The 21,009-nt window shown below is 57.0% G+C and overlaps 1 protein-coding gene across 6 annotated transcripts in view; it reads right to left on the bottom strand.

The window, feature by feature from the left end:
- ATP2B3 (ATPase plasma membrane Ca2+ transporting 3) overlaps positions 1-21,009 on the bottom strand; it is a 47,658-nt gene that overhangs the window by 10,049 nt on the left and 16,600 nt on the right. For 3 of the 6 annotated variants that reach the window (XM_025371737.1, XM_025371736.1, XM_025371738.1), the window contains 9 exons: positions 20,351-20,585; positions 16,617-16,796; positions 16,428-16,515; positions 15,828-15,934; positions 14,589-14,780; positions 12,896-13,109; positions 11,973-12,184; positions 10,622-10,729; positions 7,970-8,152 (listed from right to left, as the gene is read on the bottom strand). In XM_025371737.1, coding sequence (XP_025227522.1) covers positions 7,970-8,152; positions 10,622-10,729; positions 11,973-12,184; positions 12,896-13,109; positions 14,589-14,780; positions 15,828-15,934; positions 16,428-16,515; positions 16,617-16,796; positions 20,351-20,585 — 1,519 coding nt within the window. Of the gene's footprint in view, positions 1-3,344; positions 3,499-7,969; positions 8,153-10,621; positions 10,730-11,972; positions 12,185-12,895; positions 13,110-14,588; positions 14,781-15,827; positions 15,935-16,427; positions 16,516-16,616; positions 16,797-20,350; positions 20,586-21,009 lie in introns of all 6 variants that reach the window. The other 3 variants (XM_025371739.1, XM_025371734.1, XM_025371735.1) reach the window with 3 other exon arrangements.

Below are 21,009 nucleotides of genomic sequence, written 5' to 3'. Positions count from 1 at the left end.
CATAAAAGTCCTCTCGAGTGGCTTCGGGGGGACTTTCCAAATGATCGTGCACCCTCCTGTCCCTCCTAGGGGCAGACACGTAGCCCCCTGGGCCTGCTACCCTTGGTAGACCTGAGTAACTGAACCAGCTATCCCTGGCCAGCTCTCCAGAATATGGATACCCAATAGAGATAGTGATACTGTGGCCTCGGTGTGTGGGTGTGTAGTTGAGGCATGGTGCGGGGTAGTCACCAGACTGGGCAGGGGAGGGGCAGTGGAGGCTGCCTGGAGCTGGGGATCAGAAGTTGTGGCCGGTACAGTCTGACAATGCATGCAGAGGAGGGACGGGGCCTGTGTTGGGACTCCTGAGTCCAGAAGCAGCAAAGGCATGGGAGGTTAGACAGGGTGGGGAGGGCTCAAGTGTGTGAGCACTGAGCCCCAGCGATCCCGAATCTCTAGACCCCTCCTAGTCACCCCCTTGCTACTTCCTGCATTGGCCCCAGGGGCACAGGGTGAGGGGATGTCATGGTACCAACCCCTGGCCCTTCTCCCTGGAGGGCCTGAGGTCCTCATTGGTAAAGGCTTGGGACGAAGGCAGCTCCAGTGCCCAGAAAAGCCCCAGACTCCTGGTGGGCTGAAAGGCAGCCTGGCTTGGAGCAGGCAAAGAGGATGGGAAACTGTGGGTTTGCCTTAGGAAACCATGTGACTTGACGCCCCTGCAGGCCTAGTTGGGGCAGCCCTCTTGTCTAGGGGAGCTCCGTCGCAGCTTTCGGAGCATCTCTCATCCACCAGAAAGTTCCAAGTAGAGAGTGGGCACTGGTGCTAGTCCCCGCTCTGCCAGGCCTGGCTGCTTATGGGACCCAGGGCAGGTCCTGGCCCTTGGGGACAACCTCCTTGCCCTGATCTCTAGGATGAGGGTGCTGGGCTTGGTGATTGCTTGGGGTCCTTGAAGCGTGGAGTGGGGGTTGGGTTCTGAGTTCTAAACCAATCTGCTGCACTGTGATGATGGCAGGAGGTGGTTCTGGCGGGTGGCTTCCAGAAGTGGGCACGTCCTTGGTGTTGCCAGGTCCCCAGCCAGCATCTTCCTCCACGGCAGAGTCCTTTCTGGGATGCTGATGTTCAGCTGGGATGGGCCTCTTCAGAGGGCCCTGCCACCCACCTTCTGCTGGAGCACATAGTGTGCAAGGGACAGCTGCTCTCCTTCTGGCTATCCGCCACTTAGGGCCCCCATGGAATAGCTCGTGAACAGCAGGAGGGGTGGCGTCTCTCCCACTCTACTTACCCGGCACTGCCAGGCTCCGGAGGTGGGGAGGAGGGGGACAGATGGCCACGGAATGAAGGCAGGAAAGAAGTGCTAGGAGCCAAGGAAGAGAGGAGCAAGAGGCCGCCCCAGGGAGGAAGTAGGAGGAATCCAGAGGGAGAAGAGACAGCAGGCCCCACTGAGACTGGGCTGGACCTGGAGAGGGACAAGGAGCTGGTCCTGGGGTGGGATGAGGCCAGAGCTGTGGAGAAGGCTTGAGGAACGCATGGAGCGGGGCTGTGGTGGCTGCCTTCCCCTTAACTCAACAAATGGGCAGATGGACAGACAGACAGGAAGCACAGAGAGAGATGGCAAAGAGACATACGGAGGAAGTCAAGGGGGAGGGAGGCTGAGGCACAGCCATGCCCCTTGTTGCCCCTCAGCTCCCAGGAAGGAAGGTGCTGGGAGGCCACGAACCATTTTTGGCCTTAACTGACTTGGCAGAGCCTCCTGTCGGCCTCTCTGGGTGGAGTGACGGCGAGGCCCCTCTGGGCCCACGTCTAGGGCACTGGAGGCGCCGGCTGCTTTTCAGCCCAACCGCCACAGTGTTGGCCAATATTTGTGACCAGGGTAGGTGGCACCATGATGAGTGTGGAGCAAGCTGGAGGTGTGCGTGGCCTGTGGTTTGGAGAAGAAGTGTGTGAGTGTGTGTGTGTGTGTGTGTGTGTGCACGCGCACGCGTGTGTGTGTGAGCACACGTGCTCTGTTCCCAAGGGGGACAGGATGGCCCTCCTCCCTTCCTTAAAGGGCAGAGTGGCCCAAAACGACAGCTTATTCAAGAGGAGGGGTGACCCCCACCAGGGACCTCTCACCAGTTCCTAAAAAAAAAAAAAAAAAAAAGGAAAAGAAAAGAAATCAAGCTGGCAGAGTCTGTGATGGAAAAAGGCGTGGTTAAGGACTCCCATCTGCAGGGGAGTGGCGTGTTCATGTTGGCGGAGGGGAGCGCTTCGGGGGCTTGCTAGAAGGAAAGGAAAGAGGTAGCACAGAACCATCCTGACAAGGGCTCTGGGCCCACGCGTGAAGGTTTACTATTTGGTGTATAAACTCTCTTGAGTTTGTTGGAGAAAGCAGGCTGCCTGGCTGGAGCCACTGGGTTCCCTGCATTCTCTCCCATCGGGGTGGTGGGGTCAGCAATAGAGTGGCTTTCCCTTTGTCTTTGTAAAAAGATGTGAGCAATTATGGAAGTTTCTACCTCCTTAGGATAGCCCCTGGGTTCTCTTTAAACTGTGACCAACATGGTAGGAACTTTTTGTGGCAACGTCTTGAAGAAAAGTGGTTTCTCTCAGCTTCTCAGAGGAAGGAGGGGAGAGAGTGTGGGTTAAGGATCTGGTTAAGGCCTGATCCTGAGGCTCGTTTGGAAAGAGTGAAGGCGCTTCAGGAACACCTGGCCACATACCCAGCCTCTGAGCGCCAGTTCTGGGGACACCTCTAACACCCAGTGGCTTGGGGCAAGGCCTACAGGGCAGGCGCCACCTGTGCAGTAGTGACTGGCCAGCACTGAGCCCACCTGGGGACAGGCGACAGCAGCATCCTTAGGAAACCACTTTAAGGAGGATGCTGGAAGCGCCGCTCCAGTTCCTGGGTACGCGGGCTGGATTCTTCTGCGGCAAACAGTGTGGGAAAGGCACCCACCACCCCTCCAGCCCCGGAAAGGCGGCCCTGAGCCCGCGTGCTGCCCTGACGTTGCACCACTAAACACTGAGCAAGGCCCCAGCCTGACACCAGACACCCCCAGAAGTGGCCCAAGTTCATGAAGAACCATCGGCAAAGGCAGACAAGTTCAAGAAAAGAGAACCAATGGCACAAGGAGCACTAAACATAAACCCAAAAACCAAACAAAGCAAAGAACGGGAGGTCCGGAAGTGCCATGGGTTGAATACGTTTCATAAAAGAATATGGCTTTCGAGAGACACCGTCTGGGCGGGAAGGACTGGACAGGGCAGTAAAGAACAGAAAAGCCACGGTGAGCGGAATGCAAGACTGGAAAAGAGAGAAGGCCGAGCTGGGGAGGCTTATTCTTCCCCAGAGATGCCATTTATGAGAGAAAAGGGAAGTCAAGACTCACTCCCAGCAGCACTGGTGGGATTGGCAGCAGAGAGAATTGCGTGAGTAGGGGTAGAAAGATTGGTTACGTCATGAAGCTGGCTGAGGACCGAAGACCGCCGGCGCACAGCACCCTGAACTGAACCGCTTCTCTTGAAGGTACTCACTACCTCCATCTGTGGGAGAGAAAATGAGATAAAGTTTGGCTTGCACTGTTGTCCAGGCTATCGTGGAGGGGAGGGCTGGGCAAGGATAGGGGCCACCACTGGGCACATAGGGTGACAGCAAAGCCTCACCAGGTCACCCTGCTCACTGGGAGCTGGCAATGTTTGGACAGGGCCCTGACTGATGCCAGCCTCTGTGCCACCCACCAAGAGAGGGTTTGCTGAGCAGATGGTTAGTGGTCATGAGATTGGGAAGGGAAGGGGGTCACAAGTCAGGGCACACTGCAAACATGTCAGAAATGCCCCTTGCAAGCCACTTGTCAGAAAGTACTTCATAGTTCTCAACCTTTTTTTTCCCTCCCCAACACACCTGAGGGACATGACAGGCTCCTATTAGAATCCGCCCTGCTTCCTCTAAACCCGGAGGACTTGTGCCCCATGCTGTGTCTGCCTGCCCATCTCCACCAGCTTCTGTGGCTCATCCGAGTGACTGGGCGGGGGGCGCCCCCTCGAAACCTCAGCAGAAGAATAGACCTAGCGGAGGAGGGGATTCTCCCACCGACTGGCAGCCATGGCTTCGCTTTGTCCCCACTCTTACAGCTTCCTACAAGTTGAAGGGGAAGCGAGGCTGGGGAAACTGAGGCCTGCAGGAGGGCCTTGACCCAGTGTCTTTGGATTTCCTGACCTGCCGTTGGCTGGCATGGGGACTCATGTCCATCTTGCTGGAGATGATGTGAAGAGCAAAGCCAGTGTGCATATCTGGAGCCCAAAGCTACCTGCTCCAGCCCGAGCCCTGCAGTGCTATGTGGTGGCCACCAGGTTCACCTGGGTGTCTTGACACGGGCCAGGGCTTCGTGGAAGATGGCAGCTTGAGTGTTCAGACTCCCCCTGCACCAGCCAAAATGAGGATGTACGCCAGTTCAACCCTTGACACGCTGTGGAAAGGACTCCTCCTTCTCAGCCTGCCTAGTCCCCTTCTGCCCAGCACATCCCACTCACTCGCTTGTCACAAGGGGTACCTCGTGGCACTGGCTGCGACCGTGAGGAATGCATATTGAGTATATCAGCGCACGGAAGGAGGATGGTTGATATGATGGCGTCGTGGTGGCTTGCAGGGGGATCTCCTGTCTAGATTCAGGAGAGGACTCTTGCTGCGGCAAAAGTGATGAGGGGTAGGAAAGATGCCTTTCCTGCCTCGGATTTGCATTGGTCTGGCCTGGCTACAGACGGTGTCCCAGTGGGAGAGCCCCATCAGTGACAATACCACAGTCGCCACCACCCCATACCTGGAAGCCCAAGAGCTGAGCCAGGAGCAAGGCCCAGTCGCTAATGAAGCTTCTTTTTGGGTTATTATGGGATGCAAAAAAGACAGACCGAGTCATGAGCGCTTCAAAAAGCTACATGCTCTGGGTTTGAAGGACTCTTTTATTCTGGAATGACACCCTGTCCATCTGGTGCGTTGATATGTTAGTATGGAACCATGGTGCGAGCAGGTTACAAAATCCCTTCACTTAGCAACAGAAAAGCATGTGCCGGCCTCCAAAATCTGGGGAGCGATTTTTGTGGTTCCCAAAACACAGAAACCTGGGGCCAGCTGCCTAGGAAATGTTTTTCTTGGCTTGGGGCATACGCACAACCTGACGGGCTTCTCCCAAGCTTTACCTCCATTTTTCAAGCAGGTATTTCGAATCAAAGAGAGCAGATGCTCTTACGTAGCTGGCTAAAAGAACCGACTGGTTCAGCATTCCTGGGAAACATGGTGAGTTGGATGTGACGAAGTCAAAGCGAAAAACCATGGGGGGGTCAGGAACCCATGAAAGAGTCAGATCGGCTGTGCCGAGGGGAAGGAGTGCACCCTGTTTCCTCATAGGTAAAGCAGGGGACTCACCAGCCCGTGTCTCTGTGAGCACCGACAATTGAAACAGCCTGGAACTCTAAGACTCTAACCGATGGGACCCGCTTCTACTAGCCAGGCTGCAGTGGCCCCCACATACAGAGGACAGGAGACACACAGGTGGTCAGTGTACCACTGACACCACTGATGCTTCAGGTCAGGGCAGGGCTGTTGTCTCAGCTGCTGGAAAAGCTAACGTTGCCTTTGGCTGCAGCGGCAGGAGTGAAGTGGGCCGCCGAAGGGCAAGGTCCTGCTGTCCTCACCCCCAACCCCAGGCTTGGGCAGCTCTGGGCTCTGGGCTCTGTAGCACAACAGCCCATCTGGGGGCAGCTGGGGGGCTCATAGGCATGGTCTCGTAGAAGGCACAGTTGGGCCTCTAGCAGGGCACTGGGGCAGATGTGAGTGCTGCTTCTAACATTTGATGTGTTTAAGATTTAGCACAGAAATATATTGCAGGGATTGAGAAGAGACTATCTGTGCTGCACCCCTGGCCTGTCCAGGCATTGTGCTTGAGGCATTAGCCCCTGCACACGGGAGGGGAGACACAGGCCATCTGGCGACAAAGCCTGCTCCCCTTCCTCACCGGGGCTCTCTGTGTTCTGACCAGGCCAGGCCATAGGTAACAGTGTTCGGAGTCCAGACCTAAGACACCCTTCCCAGGCTACGCTGTGTTGGGTGTCTAGGATGCCAGCCTCATCTCCCAGTTCTCAGTTGGAGAGGCCCCTTGGACTCCTTGGGGGCTCTTTAAATGTGGAGTTCTTTGGTGCCCCTTGACCTAACCTTGCATGATCGTGGTCTCTGGGGACTCTGTAGCTCTGGAAAGTTTTGCAAGGAGCCCGTGTGAGTGAGAGGAGTCGGAGAGGGCTTCGTAAGCATGAGGGCCTCAGGGGATGCAGCGGGAGTTGGGGAGGTGCAGTGGCACAGGCGGGCAGAGGGCATGATTGGAAAGGCAGCCGGGGGTGCAAGGGTGCAGGAAGGTTGGGGTGACACCAAGAGGCAGAGGCTTGAAGGTCATGGTCAGGAGCGTGGACTTCATCCTTAGGACAATGGAGAGAGGCTCCACCAGTCCCACTGCAGAGGGCGGCGTTGGAGGGGCTGAACTGAGCCAAGGCAAGCAAAGGAGGCTGAGGCCCGGGGAGTGGGGCTGCCCTGAGGCTGGGTCCCTTGAGACTAGGCCCTTGAGATCACTGGGAGGGAATACAGGACCCAGGGCACCGAGAACAGCTTTGTGCAAATTGCATGGATGATTCCTTGGGACAAGCCCTTGGTGATGTGTGACAGACCCTGGGAAGGGGTGTGGCCTCAGTCCCCGCCTATTTCAGCTTGAGCTGGGGCTGGTGGCTTAGGCGGGCCCTGGCTCCGCAGCCAAGTGTGCAGTGGTGTCCTTACTCTGGCAGGACCTCAGGGAGGAGAATCAGTCGCTCCATGTCAGGGGCATTGCAACTGGGGATCCTGGACAGGGCCTGGAGGGGCAGGGAGTGATGGCTGTGACCTGAGAGACGGTGGCCCAGGCCTTGCAGAAGGAGGTGGAGTGTGAAGCATGCTGGGTGGCCCTCTGGAGGCTGCTGGGGGAGGGGCAGGCCATGAAGGAGAGGCTGCAGGGGCTGCAGTGGGAGAGGGGCCAGGACGCAGGTGGGGTCCCCATGGGCTCTTTCTTCCTCCCGGGCCAGGATTTTCAGCACTCAAGGGCCACAGCAGGGTGGGGCGAGGGCTGAGCAGGAGGTGGGGGTGCCAGGCGGGTGAGGACAGCAAGTCTCCAGGCAGTGCCCACAGCAGGCAGGAACGATGCAGGGATAGCCCGACCCCAGGAGCCGGAAGGGAGCCTTGTAGACCTAGGCGAGCGCCGTTTCTGGGGAGTGGTGGGCAGAGGCCAGGCTGTAGTGGGATCACAAGAGAGTTCCAGGGAGGGGTGTGGAGACACAGCGAGTCTGGAGCATTCTGGCAAAAATGTTGGCCGGGAGGAGATGGGAACAAGGGAGCAGGGTAGCTCTGGCAAGCGCCTGATACTGGTGGCAGTGGTGGCTATCTGACTTCAGAGAGGAACACAGCTGACGCCCTTGGTCTTGGCCAGCCCTAACCCTTGGTGATTTGGATGAGCAGAAAGGACCAACTCGGTGGCCAGAGTCCACTTCCCAAATGAAGTCTCCCCATCGCATTTACAGTGTCATCCAGCGAACCTTGAGCTCACTGGTGGCTGTTTGAAATGGGCCTGTCTTCCCGAGAATGTCACTTGCCTATGACCTGGGGCCGTTCCCGCCAAGTAAAGGGAGCCCCAGCAGTGATGAAGACAGTGCTGGCCTGTGCCTCTGAGAGAGCCATTAGTCACCCACACACACCTTTAGCTATGGGGGATGCCTGGGCTCTGAAGGAGGTGTCAGGGAGAGGCAACCTCAGTGCCACAGCCATCAGCGGACACACCCCGGAATGGCAAAGGGGACACTGGCAGCTATTTTTGTGACCTTGGCAGCAAGACCAGAGGGTTTCCCTGTGGGTGTTGAGTGCAGATGGCCAGCTCTCGGCTGCTGATGGCCAGCTTGCCTCTACCCTCTTGGGGTGGAAGTGCCAGGGCGACAGCGAGGCGGGGCTTACCTGCGTCTGAATCCGGTTCAGGCCCCGGAACCAGAGGATCTGGCCCCTGCGGAGCTCCCGCTCGGCGTGGTCGATCTCTTCCTCGCCTTCGGCCAGCTCCTCGTCGGTCATCTCGTCCTTCCCGGGCCCATGCCCAGCTTCCTTCAGGCACTTGAGCTGACTGGTGGGGATGGTGGCAATGACCTGGGAGAGCCACAGGAAGTGGCCGTGAGAGCCGGGCTGAGCAACATCTGCCTGGCATAAAGTCCCCCTCCAGAGGGAGACGCCGGCCTCCTTCCTCCAAAGGATGTCATTTTTTTGTGTGTGTGACTAAGCAAAGGGAGTAAAGCTAGAGCAGCCCCCCGGGAACTGGCAGCCCCTGGAGAACCGGTGGAGTGTTCCCTCGGGGGGCTGAGATGCATTATCAGGAGTATGTGGAGCTCTGGGCCTGCCCCTCCTCCATGGAGTTCCATATAGCCAAAGGGCCCGGGGAGTGGCCCGAGTGGAGCGCTGTGCAGCAAGGGCTCCTGGGAGGGATCGCTAAGCCCCTGGAACATCCTGCCTGACAGCAGCATGGCTCACCGGGGCTGGTGGCTCGGGACCGTGCCCCATAGTCTACACTAACAGCTGGACCTCCAGAGGGCTGGAGACGGAGGTCAGCCATGTGACCACGGCATGGCTCTGCGAACCACCCCAAGAAAAGCTCTGGACACTGGGGCCCGGGTGAGCTGCCCTGGTTGACAATACTCCCTGCATGTCGCTCCACACCGTTGCTGGGAGACACAGGTGCTGTTTGCGTAGCTCCCCTGGGAGAGGACAGCTGGAGCTCTGGCCTAGCCTCTCCTGGAGAGGGCATCTCCTGGGGGAAGACCAGCCTAGAGAAGACCTGTGCATTGGGGGCTAGGGAGGGTGAGACGTGACAAGGAGGGTGACAGCTGGAAAGGGTGACCGGATAAGGAGCCTGGCAGGAGTGAAGAGAGGGCATGGCTTTGCGTATTGCAGGCCACTGGGAAGTTGGGGGAACAGTATAGAAGGACGCAGGGGAAGCCACAGAAAGGGATGATGGGCATCTGGAGTTCTAGAACAAGATGTCTCGTCTGTCTTGTGTGTCTATGCCAGTGTCTTTGTCGAATGTGGCCAGGAGGGGACTTGAGGACTGGTTCACAGAGATTCCCTTCTATTCGTTTTTCACTTGAACATGTTTTATCTTTGTAACTGAACAAGGTTAAAAATGAAAAGGACAACCCAGTAGCCCTGAGAGGCCAAGCTACAGGCTGGTACCACGTTCCTGGCGGGGAGACCAGAAGACCAGTGGCCTGGGAGCTTGAAGAGCAAGAAGAGGGCCTGGCACCCCTCTGGGCTGTGGTTAGAGTCCAGGTTTTGGGAAGTGAAGGGACTCCATGGAGCAAACAGGTTCAAGCGTGATTGGGAGGTGAGGTGCAGTAGCAGAGGGAAAGGAGAATTCTGAGAATTCTGAACATGAAACAGGAACTGGGTGGGCTGTCCCCGAGGACACTAATGCTGGGGCAGATCACTTGAGGTCAGGAGTTCAAGACCAGCCTGGCCAACATGGCAAAACACATCTCTACAAAAAATACAAAAATTAACCTGGTGTGGTGACATGTGCCTGTGGTCCCAGCTGCTTGGGAGGCTGAGGTAGGAGGATCACTTGAGCCTGGGAGTTCAAGGCTACAGTGAGCTGTGATCATACCACTGCACTCCACCCTGGGCAACAGAACAAGACCCTATCTCAAAAAAAGAAAAAGAAAAAGAAAAAGAAACAAAGCCAGAATGCTATGGACTGAACTATGCTCTCCAGTTCATGTGTTGAAGTCCTAGTGCCCAGTGTGGCTGGATTTGGAGTAAGGAAGTGATCAAGGTTAAATGAGGTCACCAAGGTGGGGCCCTGATCCTACTGGATTAATGCTCCTAGAGAGGAGACACTAGAGACCTTGCTCCCTCTGTCTACCATGTGAGCACAGAGTGGGGAGGTGGCTGTCTGCAAGCCAGGAAGGAGCCCTCACCAAGGAACTGGCCCCGCTGGCTCCTTGGCCTCGGATGTCCAGCTTCCGGGACTTTGAGAAAGTAAGTGTCTGTTGTCTAAGCCTCCCAGTCTATGATATTTTGCTATGGCAGTCGGAGCGGATGAAGACAGAGATAAGCAGATCCGGAATACCCAGGCTGTTTCTTCCTGATCTAATTGTGGGGTCCTAGACACTTCCCGGTGTGCAGCTTCAGCTGCAGCCCACAGAACTCGATGTGGGGCTCTCTGTCCTTTCCATCAGGTCAAAATATTTCCTAATTTCTCTGGAGACTTTCCTTTCACCCCATGGATTATTGATCAGGGTGCCATTTGATTGATTTAAAATATGTGGGGATTTCCCAAACTACCTACCCATTTTGAAGGGGCAATTTTTGGCTCTTATCATAGAAAGGGGAGCTGTGGGCAGTTTTCCTGGGCCCTGTCATATCCCAGCCATGTTCCTTTGCATTATTTTGCTGACACCTTCCCTTGTGGCCTGTCCCTGGGTCCTGATGTGTCACAGGCCTGAGCCCGCAGTGTGCTTCCTGGGGTGTGGACCCCAAGACTCTGAAGCAGGGTTAGGGCAAGTGGGCCCATCACAGAAGCTGTCTGCAGGGCAGTCTGGAATGAGGGGCAGGGCTGTCACTCACCTGTCCCCAGACCAGCTCCCCAACACCAACAAACAGGCACCAGAGCCACTGTTCCGTGGATAGTGGGGAGCAGCTGAAGGGCTTCCCGCCGAACTGGACAATGACAATCTGCAAAGGGCAAGTGGGAGAGAGGCAGGTCCAGCTGCGGCTCCTGAGCCACCCTTGTTCTCCAGCCCCTTGAAGGCCCAGCCACCCTGGTCGGTTCGCCCAGGTGCATAGGCTGCTCCCTGCGAGAGAACCACAAGGCCGGGGGTGCCATGACAGAGCAGCACATGGCCTCCACCGCCCCTGGGTGCCAGGCACCTACTGACTCCAGCCTCGGAATCGGGCCCAGCTCCACTGACCATGCTCCTATTTTCAGCAAGACAGGCTGTGACACCCACACTGTGGGCACACTGGATACGCCTCATTCTGGAGGACCCTAGAACCTGCTGGGGTCAGCTTGCCTTGGCCTCCTGCCTCCTCAGGAGGCATTCAATTCCCAGAGGCGAGCTTTCCAAATGTAAACTGACCCTGTCCTCTGTTGGACTGTCACAGTCTGGGCCACTATCCCCTTGTGCTCATTACCCAAGACCAGGTACCAGACAGCCAGGGAGCACCCCTATGCCCTAGAACTGCTTCAATGATGCAACCTAGCCAGTCCTGAGCCTACCAGCCCTGCCTCACCCGCTCCTCCCCGAGGGAACCACAGCAAAGGCTCTTGTCCACAGCTCTCACACCCTGCCTCCTGCTTGGTACTCTCCCATGTGGGCTCCTATGGTGTGGCATGTGCTCTCCTCTTGGGATCTGTGAGTCATAAACTGTCTTTCAATAGCAACTGTCTCCTGACCTGTTGGACTTACTATACCTCATTTTTTCTACAAATACACTATATTTTAGAACACTTAGCCCCTCCTAGACAGTGGGGCTGACCAGCCTGTCCACAGCACTGTGTTAAGCAGAGGTTAGTGTGTCAACATTGGGCATGGAGGGCATCTCCAAAAGAAACCTCTGGAGCTATGGCAGCCTCATGCCAAGGAATTAAGTGCTAGAAATGGGAACGGCAGACCTAGAGGGAGCCAGGGAGGACTCCTTTCAGCATCTGTGAGAAAACTTAGTTCTGATGAAGGCTCACGAAACCCTTCTGGAAGCCAGCGCGCTAACCCAGGGCAAGGCCAGCAATGTTTGGAAGATGAAGGCCCGCTCCGACATGCAGAGAGGACAGGGGGCTACAAGAAAGCCAGGTGGGGTGGGGCTCCTTCTGGGAGTGGAGGTGGGGAGGCCAGTACTAGGGGTGGACATGAGGCCTTGAAGCCCACCACCTCCACCTTTTGCAAGTGGCAGATGCCAAGAGTAGAGCCGCCCCTCCTACCTGAATCCCGAAAGTGCCCAAAACGATGGTGCAGAAGATGGGGTTGCTGAAGATGCCGTCGAACACGTTCCTCTCGCCATGGATCTTGCGGGCATTGATCTCGTTGAAGAGCTGCATCATGACGAAGGTGTTGAAGATGATGGTGTAGTGCTCTGAGGGTGGCGAGTGCAAGGGCGCGTTCCTCCCGCTGTCGATGTCAAAGAAGAGCTCCCCTGGAAAGCAACATTCCCCACTTAGGCAGTCACCTCAGTGCATGACTCAGGATCGAGACTGCCATGTGTAGCTCCCGAGATGGGTCCCTTGTCTCAGGGGACGGCCACTTCCAGCTCACAGCCAAGGCCCAAGGCAGCCACACCTACCCCAGGCTCAACCAACCAGAGTCCTGAGACCCCACTGGGCCAGGGGCCAGACCCTGAGTCTGAGGGCAGGAAGGAAGAGGTTAAGAAGGGATGTTCTTAATGCTGGCTATCCTCAGATGCCCTCCTTTCTCTTCCTCTCGCTTGCAAGCCCCCCTCCCTCACAGCTTCCAGCGCGACACCCCAGTCACTCTGCAGGAGCAATCTTCACAGGGTAAATGTGGGCTGTTCTGTTCCTAGGGTTACCGTGGCCACTCTGAGGCTGGGTAGAGGCTGCCTACTCTACACAGCCGTCGGCAGGATGTTAAGACATGAACTGTTTCTCAGCTGCTCAGGGGCCTGGGAGGAGAGGCTGAGAAAGAGCTATAGGCTACCAGCAGGCCTGGCTGCAGGGTTGCTAGCCTGGCCCATCTGCTCCTTCCCCTGTGTGCCATCCAGTCAAGAACTGCAGCGTCTCACCCCGTACTGGGCCCGGAGACACAAGTGGAGACACACCAGACAGAATCTGAGCCCGAGGTGGTGGCGACAGTGTCCCGAAGGCCTCCCGTGTGCCCCTGGCCAGCCTACCGACAAACAGTAGGGTGAAGATGATGGCGAGCTGGTACACGGCATGGCCCAGAATGTTCTTCATCATGGTGCGGGAGATGAGGGGCTTGTCACGGCCGTACGGCTTCCGCAGCAGCAGCGACTCCGTGGGTGGCTCCGTCGCCAGGGCCAGAGAGGCAAACGTGTCCATGATCAAGTTCACCCATAACATCTGCACGGCTTTGAGAGGAGAGTCCTACGGAGAGGAGGCAGTCACCTTTCCATGGGCCGCCTGCCCGGGAAGGTTGGGGGTGGAAACGCAGTAGCTCCTGGGGGCTCCTCATGGGGTCCACATCACCAGGATTTCATGCCCATGAAAACAGACATCTCCATCCCTACATTGCCTTTATGCTAGCAGGGCGTTTTCTTTGGGCTGTCATGTGCCCGCCTCCCTTCTCTCACCTGGCAGCAGGTGTGCTCCAAATCCCTCGCAGGAGGTGAAAAACCCCAGACCACAAAACAGCCCGACGATGGGGTCTGCCCCTGGGGGCAACAGAGTGAGGGCTGCTCTCCTTGTCTCCTGCACCTCAGGGGCAGGAGGAGGCAGAAACTCTGAACTGGACCTTCCTTCTCAGCTCCTCTGAGTTGTTGGTTAAAAATCAGCCTCACAGAAGCCAGACACACAAGGCCACGTACTGTCTGATTCCATTCATAGGAAACTTCCAGAACTGACAAATCCATAGAGAGAGAAAGCAGATGAGTGGGTGCCAGGGGCTGGGGTTCAGGGAGTAGAGAGTGGCTGCTCACGGGGTTTGGGTGTCCTTTTGGGGTGGTGATGAGAGTGTTCTGGGAATAGACAGTGGCAATGGTTGCTCGACGTTATGGAGGAATATAAACCTCTGAGTTAGGTACTTTCATAAGGTTCAAATGGTTCTGGTGAAGTTTGTTAGGTGATTTTTATCTCAATTAAAAAATTTTTTTTGAAAAGACCAAGTTGATCAGCAGGCAATTTAAATCCCTGTCAGCAACAAATAGGTATTTATTTGCCCCCCCTTTCTAAGGGGGGGGGGCGAAGAAAATCTGGACACTCACCAATGGGGAACATGGGACTATTGAGAAAGGGTTCCCATGGGATGCACAGCCCATGCAGAAACTCATACACAGATGCTCCTGGCAGCACCATTCACAGGAGCCAAAAACTGGGAACAAGCCATGTGTCCATCAGGACAGACGTACATAATGTGGCAATCTGTGCCATGGAGTGTTATGAAGCCATGAAAAGGCAGAAGGTCCTGCCCTCTGTGTGTGTGAGCCTGAAAACGCGGTGCTAAGCGAGATGCCAGACACAAGAGGCCACATATGATTTGATCCCACAGGAATTAAACGTTCGGAACAGGCAAATCCATAGACCCAGGAAGCCCATGAGTGGTTGCTGGGGGCTGGGATGTTTGGGGGAGAAATGGGGAGATGACTGCTCAAGAGCACAGGGTTTCTTTTTAAGATGATGACAGTCTTCTGGAACTAGATAGAGCCGATGGTTGCACAACATGGTGAATGTTCTCAAACTTTGAGTGCTGAGTTGTATACTTGAAAATGGTGAATTTTTGGCATGTGAATTTGATGTCAACTAAAATAATCTGCAGCAAACAAAACAAAACCCTCACTCTCACAATCTGGCCCTCAGGCCTGAGCCCAGGTGTCCTACAGCAGGGGCGCGGCAGCCCCCACTACCCACCTGAGTAATGCAGGCGCCTGTGAAGGCCACGATCACGGCCACCACATTGACCGTCAGTTGAAACTGCAGGAACTTGGAGATGCTGTCATAGACGTTACGGCCCCACATGACGGCCTTGACGATGCTGGTGAAGTTGTCATCGGTCAGGATGATGTCGGAGGCCTCCTTGGCCACGTCGGTCCCTGCGATGCCCTGCGGGGTGACACACACTCACACACACAGAGTGTTTGTGGGGGCCCCTTCCCCAGACCCCCCGATCACCTGGCCTACCTGGGCTGACTCCCTGCCCTCCCCTTCTGAATAACATCCCACCCCGCCCCCCAAAGCCAAGAACAGCATTGTTTTTGTTGTTGTTGTTGTTTTCATGCAACACATTCTAGTACTATGAACAGTAAGTTGTCACATGTCACAGTGAGGGGGGCTTTGCTCATAAACACATAAAGCCCAGCTGCCACCACGTGGCCACCAAGCAGTGTGGTCTGTTCTTAGCACTCCAGAGACGCTTGCTGGCTAAGGAGCCGTGGGAAGTCCTACATGAGGACACCCTGGGCGGGTGGGTCTTTGCCCATGCAGGCGCAGCTGCAGCTGTGCCAAGCTGCTCAGCCCTCTCCTCTGCCCCAAGCCTGGCCCTGTGACAGCTGCCACCTCTTGAAGCTTGGGCTGGAGCTCCCTTCTGGGCTACAGGTGCTGGGAAGGACTGGGCTGGGTTCCCCGGGTGGCACTCCTTTTCGGTAGGGCAGGGAGAGGTGCTCGCCAGGTTGCTGCGTTCAGCGGCTGTTTTCAGTGGCTGTGGGGCCACTGTGGGGCTGCAACCTGCCATGCGGGTGGTGTCTGCAGGGCCACCCTACTCAGTGGGTGAGCAACAGGAAGGAAGTGCAGAGGAAGAGCACATCTGGGGACTCTGCTTACCTCATCTGGGGATGACAGTTCATTTAGAGAGGACTGGGGGTGGGCAATGCCATCAGTGATGAGCCCCTGCCCCCCATTCCCCTTCCTCTCCACAGTATGTCTGGGGCCCACTGTCACCTTGGGCATCACAGCAGATGCCTTTAACCACATGTCCCCTGACTGGCCAAGCCCATGCCGGCCCAAGTGGCCAGGATGTGAGTGAAAGAACCTTCAGGCACTCTGTAACCTGCCCCAACACTGGCTCCCACTTCCTGGTACAAAGCTAATGTCCATGGGACAGACGCTGGCCTCATCTGCCATGGTGAGTTGGGCTGGCACCAGGTGGCTTACCATGGCGAAGCCTACGTCCGCCTTCTTGAGGGCCGGCCCATCGTTGGTGCCATCCCCTGTCACAGCCACCACCTGCCGCTGCTCGCCAGTGGTGCTGTCGATAATCCCTGCAGGACAAATCAGGGCAGGGCAGGGCTGGGGCCATCTGTCACCACAACCCTGTGTAGCCCAGGGAGCTATGGGGGTAGGTTGGCTGTGAAAACCCTTCAGGATTGCCCCGTCCTGACTGTCCCAGTCATCTGTGCTCCCTGTCACCTGGATCATCTCCTATCCCCAAATAAGTAAGCAAGTCTCACTGAGTGACAGGGCCAGGGTGGGAGGGTAGGGATCTGCTTAGGGCCTGGGGACACGACCCTGGGTCCCTGGCTCTAGACCCACTGCTTCTAGAGACTCGCTGTGTGACCTGGAGTGAGTCACTGGCCCTCCCCGAACCCCAGTTCCCTCATGGGCCCCTGCCCTGCTGCTCTGGGCTAATGGGACAAATGGACCCAGCTTCCTAGGCAGGCCCTGGGGACCTGTTTGGGAACCTGGCTTTTGGTGTCAGGAAGCAGACAACCTCAGGTTGGCCACCCCAGGAAAGGGGTGTGGGACCTCGGCTACCTTTGACCAGCGTGTGCTTGTCGGTGGGAGACGACCGGGCCAGCACCCTCAGCTTGGGCCACACCTTGTCCAGCCGCTCCTGTTCTATCTGGGGAGGGGAAGCACAAGGACGCTGCAGAGCTAGGGCGGGCACACAGGGGGCTGGGGGGAGGAGAGGAGGGTCTGGGGTGGCAGACAGCTGGGTGCTACCTCGCCTTTCTCGTTGCGGATCCGTCGGTTGAACTCCTTCCCTTCCAGGCACAGGAAGTCCTCCCCGGGCTGGATGATGCCACATTTGGCTGCGATGGCCCGGGCCGTGTTGATGTTGTCTCCAGTCACCATGCGGACTGTGATGCCAGCACGCTGGCATTTTCGGATAGCTTCAGGGACCTAGCAGAGATAAGAGAGGTGGGTGGGGTCATCGAGGCAAGACGTATTTTGGGTTGAAGCAGTACCCCTTCCTCCATCAGATCTGCGGCCGGCCCAAAGTCCAGCAGAGATGACAGTAAAGCCAAACCATGGGTCCCCATGCAGGGCCCCTGTGGAGGCATAGGCCCAGAGGAGGCCCAGAGGGTGGCAGGGCTGTCCCGCCCCAGCCAAGCCGCAATGAGCAGGTGCTTGCCTCCTTCACTGTGTCAGGCCCTGGGAGTGCCAGGCCCTGGGGACCAGTGACGACACAGATCCAGGCCCTGATGGCAGAGGCATGGCAGGGAAAAGTCACTGGAAGCTTTACGCTGTTCAGGGGCACCATCAGACTCGCGTCTGGAAAGGTCACCTGGGCGACCATAGAAATCACCCAGCTCTGTCAACCTCATTTTCCAGCTGGAAAACAGACACGGGGCTGCTGAGCCAGGGTCAGCCTGGGTTACAGACAGGCTGGCAGGGGACATAGCTCTAAAGAAGAAGGAGGAGGGGGCCTCGCACCCTCAGCCACCTTGAGGGCTCCCAGGTAGCCAGAGGGTCCACCACGGCTAGGGTGGGCACCTGGACTCCTCTCTCACTTGCCTCTGTAGCTTATTATGATATTTTAAAACAATATAAAACCTAAGACATTTTTCTCAGGAGTTAATCTTTTTCCTAGTGTAGTTTTGCAGGACAACATATCTTTCTCCTCTCCAGGGGAAGCAGAACATAGCTTTGGTTGTGTAGTGCACATTTCCTTTTTCAAACACAGATGCTCCTCAATTTACAATGGGGTTAGGTCCCGATAAACCCATGATAAGCTGAAAATACCATAAGTCAGAGATGGCTTAGCTCAGCTCACCTTACACGTGCTCAGAGCACTTACATTAGCCTACAGTTGGGCAAAAGCATTGAACACAAAGCCTACTGTGGAATACAGTGCTGATTATCTCATGTAACTCACTGAACACTGCACTGAAAGGGAAAAACAGAATGGTTGTATGGGACTCGAAGTAAAGTTTCTGCGCGTCGCCTTTGCACCAAGTTAAAAATTTGTTAAAAGTTGGGGGGCACCTGCATCATATTAGATTCTGGAGAAAGAGAAAGAGGTTCCCCAGTGCTGAGTGGAAAGCACTGCACGGGGTTGAGGGCGGGAAGCCAGGAGACCGGCCGGGAGGTGGTGGCATTGTCCCAGTGGTGGGGGGACAGGGAGTTGCTCTTCAGGCTCAGAGACAGAGAGACAGGGTCAGGCAGCTGATGCCACTGAGGTGGAGGGGCAAGGGGAGAGGAGAAGAGGAGCCAGGTTCAGAGTTTGGGAACCTGAATGAGGAGGTCAAGCCTAGGCAGTGGGGCTTGTGAGCACTGTCGGGTGAGTGCAGAAGCCTAGGTGTGGCCAAGCCCCCAGGCCTAGGGAGCCTGGGGTGGGTGGAGTAGACACGCAAGAGCAGGAGCCAGGGGCGGGGCAGCCGGGAGAGGCCAGGGGAGGACATTGACCTGGGAGTCCCGGCATGCTGGCAGCCCCTGAGGCCATGGGCAGGGGGGCTGTGACCTTTGCCAGGGAGACAGCTGGGGCCCCGCTTCAGGCTGTGGCAGAGTGATCCAATGGTCCCTGCAGCGAATACCACCAAGTGGCCTCGCTGTCAGCCTCGGGGACACTTTCTACTCTCTGAGGATCTTGGGGTGCTGGATAACAAGATCATGAGCCACAGAAAGACAATTCTCCTCTGAGCCAGTGAATGCCTGGCCCTGAAACGTCTGGAAGCCACCCTCTGCTGCCACCAAGTGGCCGTGACGAGCCTGAAAACCAGCAGTTGCGAACCCAGGCCTCCTGCCTCCTCAGGCCCAGTGTGTGTAGCCCGGTTTCTTCCCCAAAGGAAGAAACCCCCAAAGGGCCCCAAAGGGCCAGGCCAGGCTGTCCTTCCTCGCCTGCTCAGCCCTGCTCCCTGCCTTCTCCCCAAGGCCCCACAGCACAGCAGCCAGCCAGGTGTCTGGAGAAGTTGCCAGTGGCCCCCGCTGGCCCAGCTCCAGCATCAATACCACCCCTGCCACAGGCTTCCTGTGGCCTCCCAGGGCCCAGCCCCGCGGGCCCTCCTCTGGCTGCAGCCGTGCCACATCTCCAAGCACCCTGGCAGGTTTCAGTGAGGCCCTTGTGCCTACTGCCTGTTGTTGGCAACCAGGGCTTCACTGGGCCCTCTGTGTGTCCTCAGCCACCACCAGGCTGGCCAGTCTTTGTGGGGGTCTGCCCAGCCTCCACAGCCTGGCCCTGTCACTGTGGTCTACCACTTGGACTCTCTCTCAGCCACTCGCAAGCTGGGAAGGAGCTGGCCCTCTTCCCCAGGACCCTCTGGCAAGATTCCTTCCTCCGCTCCGTGCTTCAGTTGCTCCCTGGTCCAACAGAGGGACTCGATGGCTCCTGAAGGGAAAGGCCTCTAAGCCTGTCCCCAAGTGTGGCCTTGCTTCACCTCACCAGCACCCTCTCCTTCTGCTCTCCCAGGCTCAGCGGGGTCCGGGACTCACGCCACTGCCCACCATCGTGGGGCCCATTGCCCTCGCTGGACTTCTCTGCCCTGTCCTCCGCTACCACCCATTTTCTCCCAGGGCAGGTTTGAGGTGCTCCCTCTCCAGGCGTAGTGACCATGTTCTCCTTGGGGCGCAGGGCTGCTCTGTTGACATGACCCCATGGCTGGTGTTTAGATGCACTGTCTTTGAATCAAGTGTCTTTGCTACGTGATCCAATACATGCATACCTGTCTCCCAGAGGAGAGCCCAGAAGCTTCTCCTCCCGGGTTACACCTGCACCCCCAGGGTGGCTCCTACAAATACAAGTTCTCAGGGTGATAGGCAGGATCAAAGTGGCCCTGCTTCTGACAGAGGTGGGTGCCATGCAGAGGCCCTGGGGAGACAGAGGGGTACCCCACACCTTACACTCTCCCTCCGGGGCTGGCCATCCTCCAGGCCTGGATCCCTCCAGGCTCTGGGATCTTTCAACAACAAAGTGACTTCCCAGCGTCAAGGCTGTGGCATCTGCCACACAGACCTCAAGGTCTCCCTCGTCTGGACTCCCCTGGTGGCATCGTCCATATGGAGATATGCTTCTGGGCTCCCTCTCCCACCAGGACCTTTGCTATGAGCTCCCCACGGGACGTCCTGACTGTTGAGTAGCCCCAGCCAAACTCTCAAGCAATAAACGCCCACCCTGTCCCCCAAACCTGTGTCCCCTCAGGCTTCAGCACCACCTCCAGTCCATCAGTCCTGGGCAGATCAGATCCCAAATGTCGACGGTCTCTCTGCCACTGCCACCTTCTCACCTGGTAGAAGGTGGAGCCTGAGCTGGGCCCATAGGCCAAGCAGGAGAGGCCTCCCAGCAGGCAAGACAGAGCCTTTGTGCGGGTGCCAGGGCGAGAGCACCCAGGACAGGGCTCAAGTGTACTACGGAGGGACCGCAGCAACTATGTGTGAAGGAAGGCCACCCCTACCAGTCTGGACAAGCTCGGGCAGAGGGCACAGTTACCAGGGCAGCTCACAGAGAAGGCAGGGACTACCTCGGGCCGCACGGGGTCCTCAATGCCCACGACAGCTATGCAGGTGAGGTCACCCACGACCTCGTTCTCGTTGTCCCAGTCGGGCTCCTGGCCTGCAGAGAAGTCCCGGTAGGCGATGCAGATGGTGCGGAGGCCATCGCAAGCCATCGGCTCAATGATCTTCCTCACCATGTCGTCCCGGTCCCGAGGCCGAAAGCCTCGGAGTTCGCCATTGCTGTTTAAGATGTTGGTGCACCTAGGCAGGGGGTGGGCAGAGATGAGGTGGAGGTGGGGAGAGAACAACAGGAAACAGTTCTGGTAACACTGGATTGGGGGCTTAGCCAAGGACTGGGGTCCTTATCAGAGAGGAGAGCCCCGTGTGGGAACACAGACACACAGGGAGAACACTGTGTGACAACAGGCAGAGATTAGAGAGGGGCAGCTGCAAGCCGAGGAACACAAGGACTGGCGGCCACCACCAGAAGCTGGAGGAGGCAGGATGTGTCCTGCCTGACATGTTTTGGAGGGGCTTCAGCCCTGCCCAGGCCCTGATTTGGACTTCTGGCCTCCAGAACTGGGGGAGAATCCATTTCTGTTGCTTGAAGGCACCAGGACACTCATGCACTGCTGCAGGCTGAGAGACCAGGAGAGGGGGAGGCAGGAGTATGCGGCTCATGGCA

This window comes from Theropithecus gelada, chromosome X (genome assembly GCF_003255815.1).
Source record: "Theropithecus gelada isolate Dixy chromosome X, Tgel_1.0, whole genome shotgun sequence".
Classification (NCBI taxonomy): domain Eukaryota; kingdom Metazoa; phylum Chordata; class Mammalia; order Primates; family Cercopithecidae; genus Theropithecus; species Theropithecus gelada.
The sequence above is the reverse complement of the archived record's forward strand: the minus strand, read 5'-3'. Positions and strand labels throughout refer to the sequence as shown.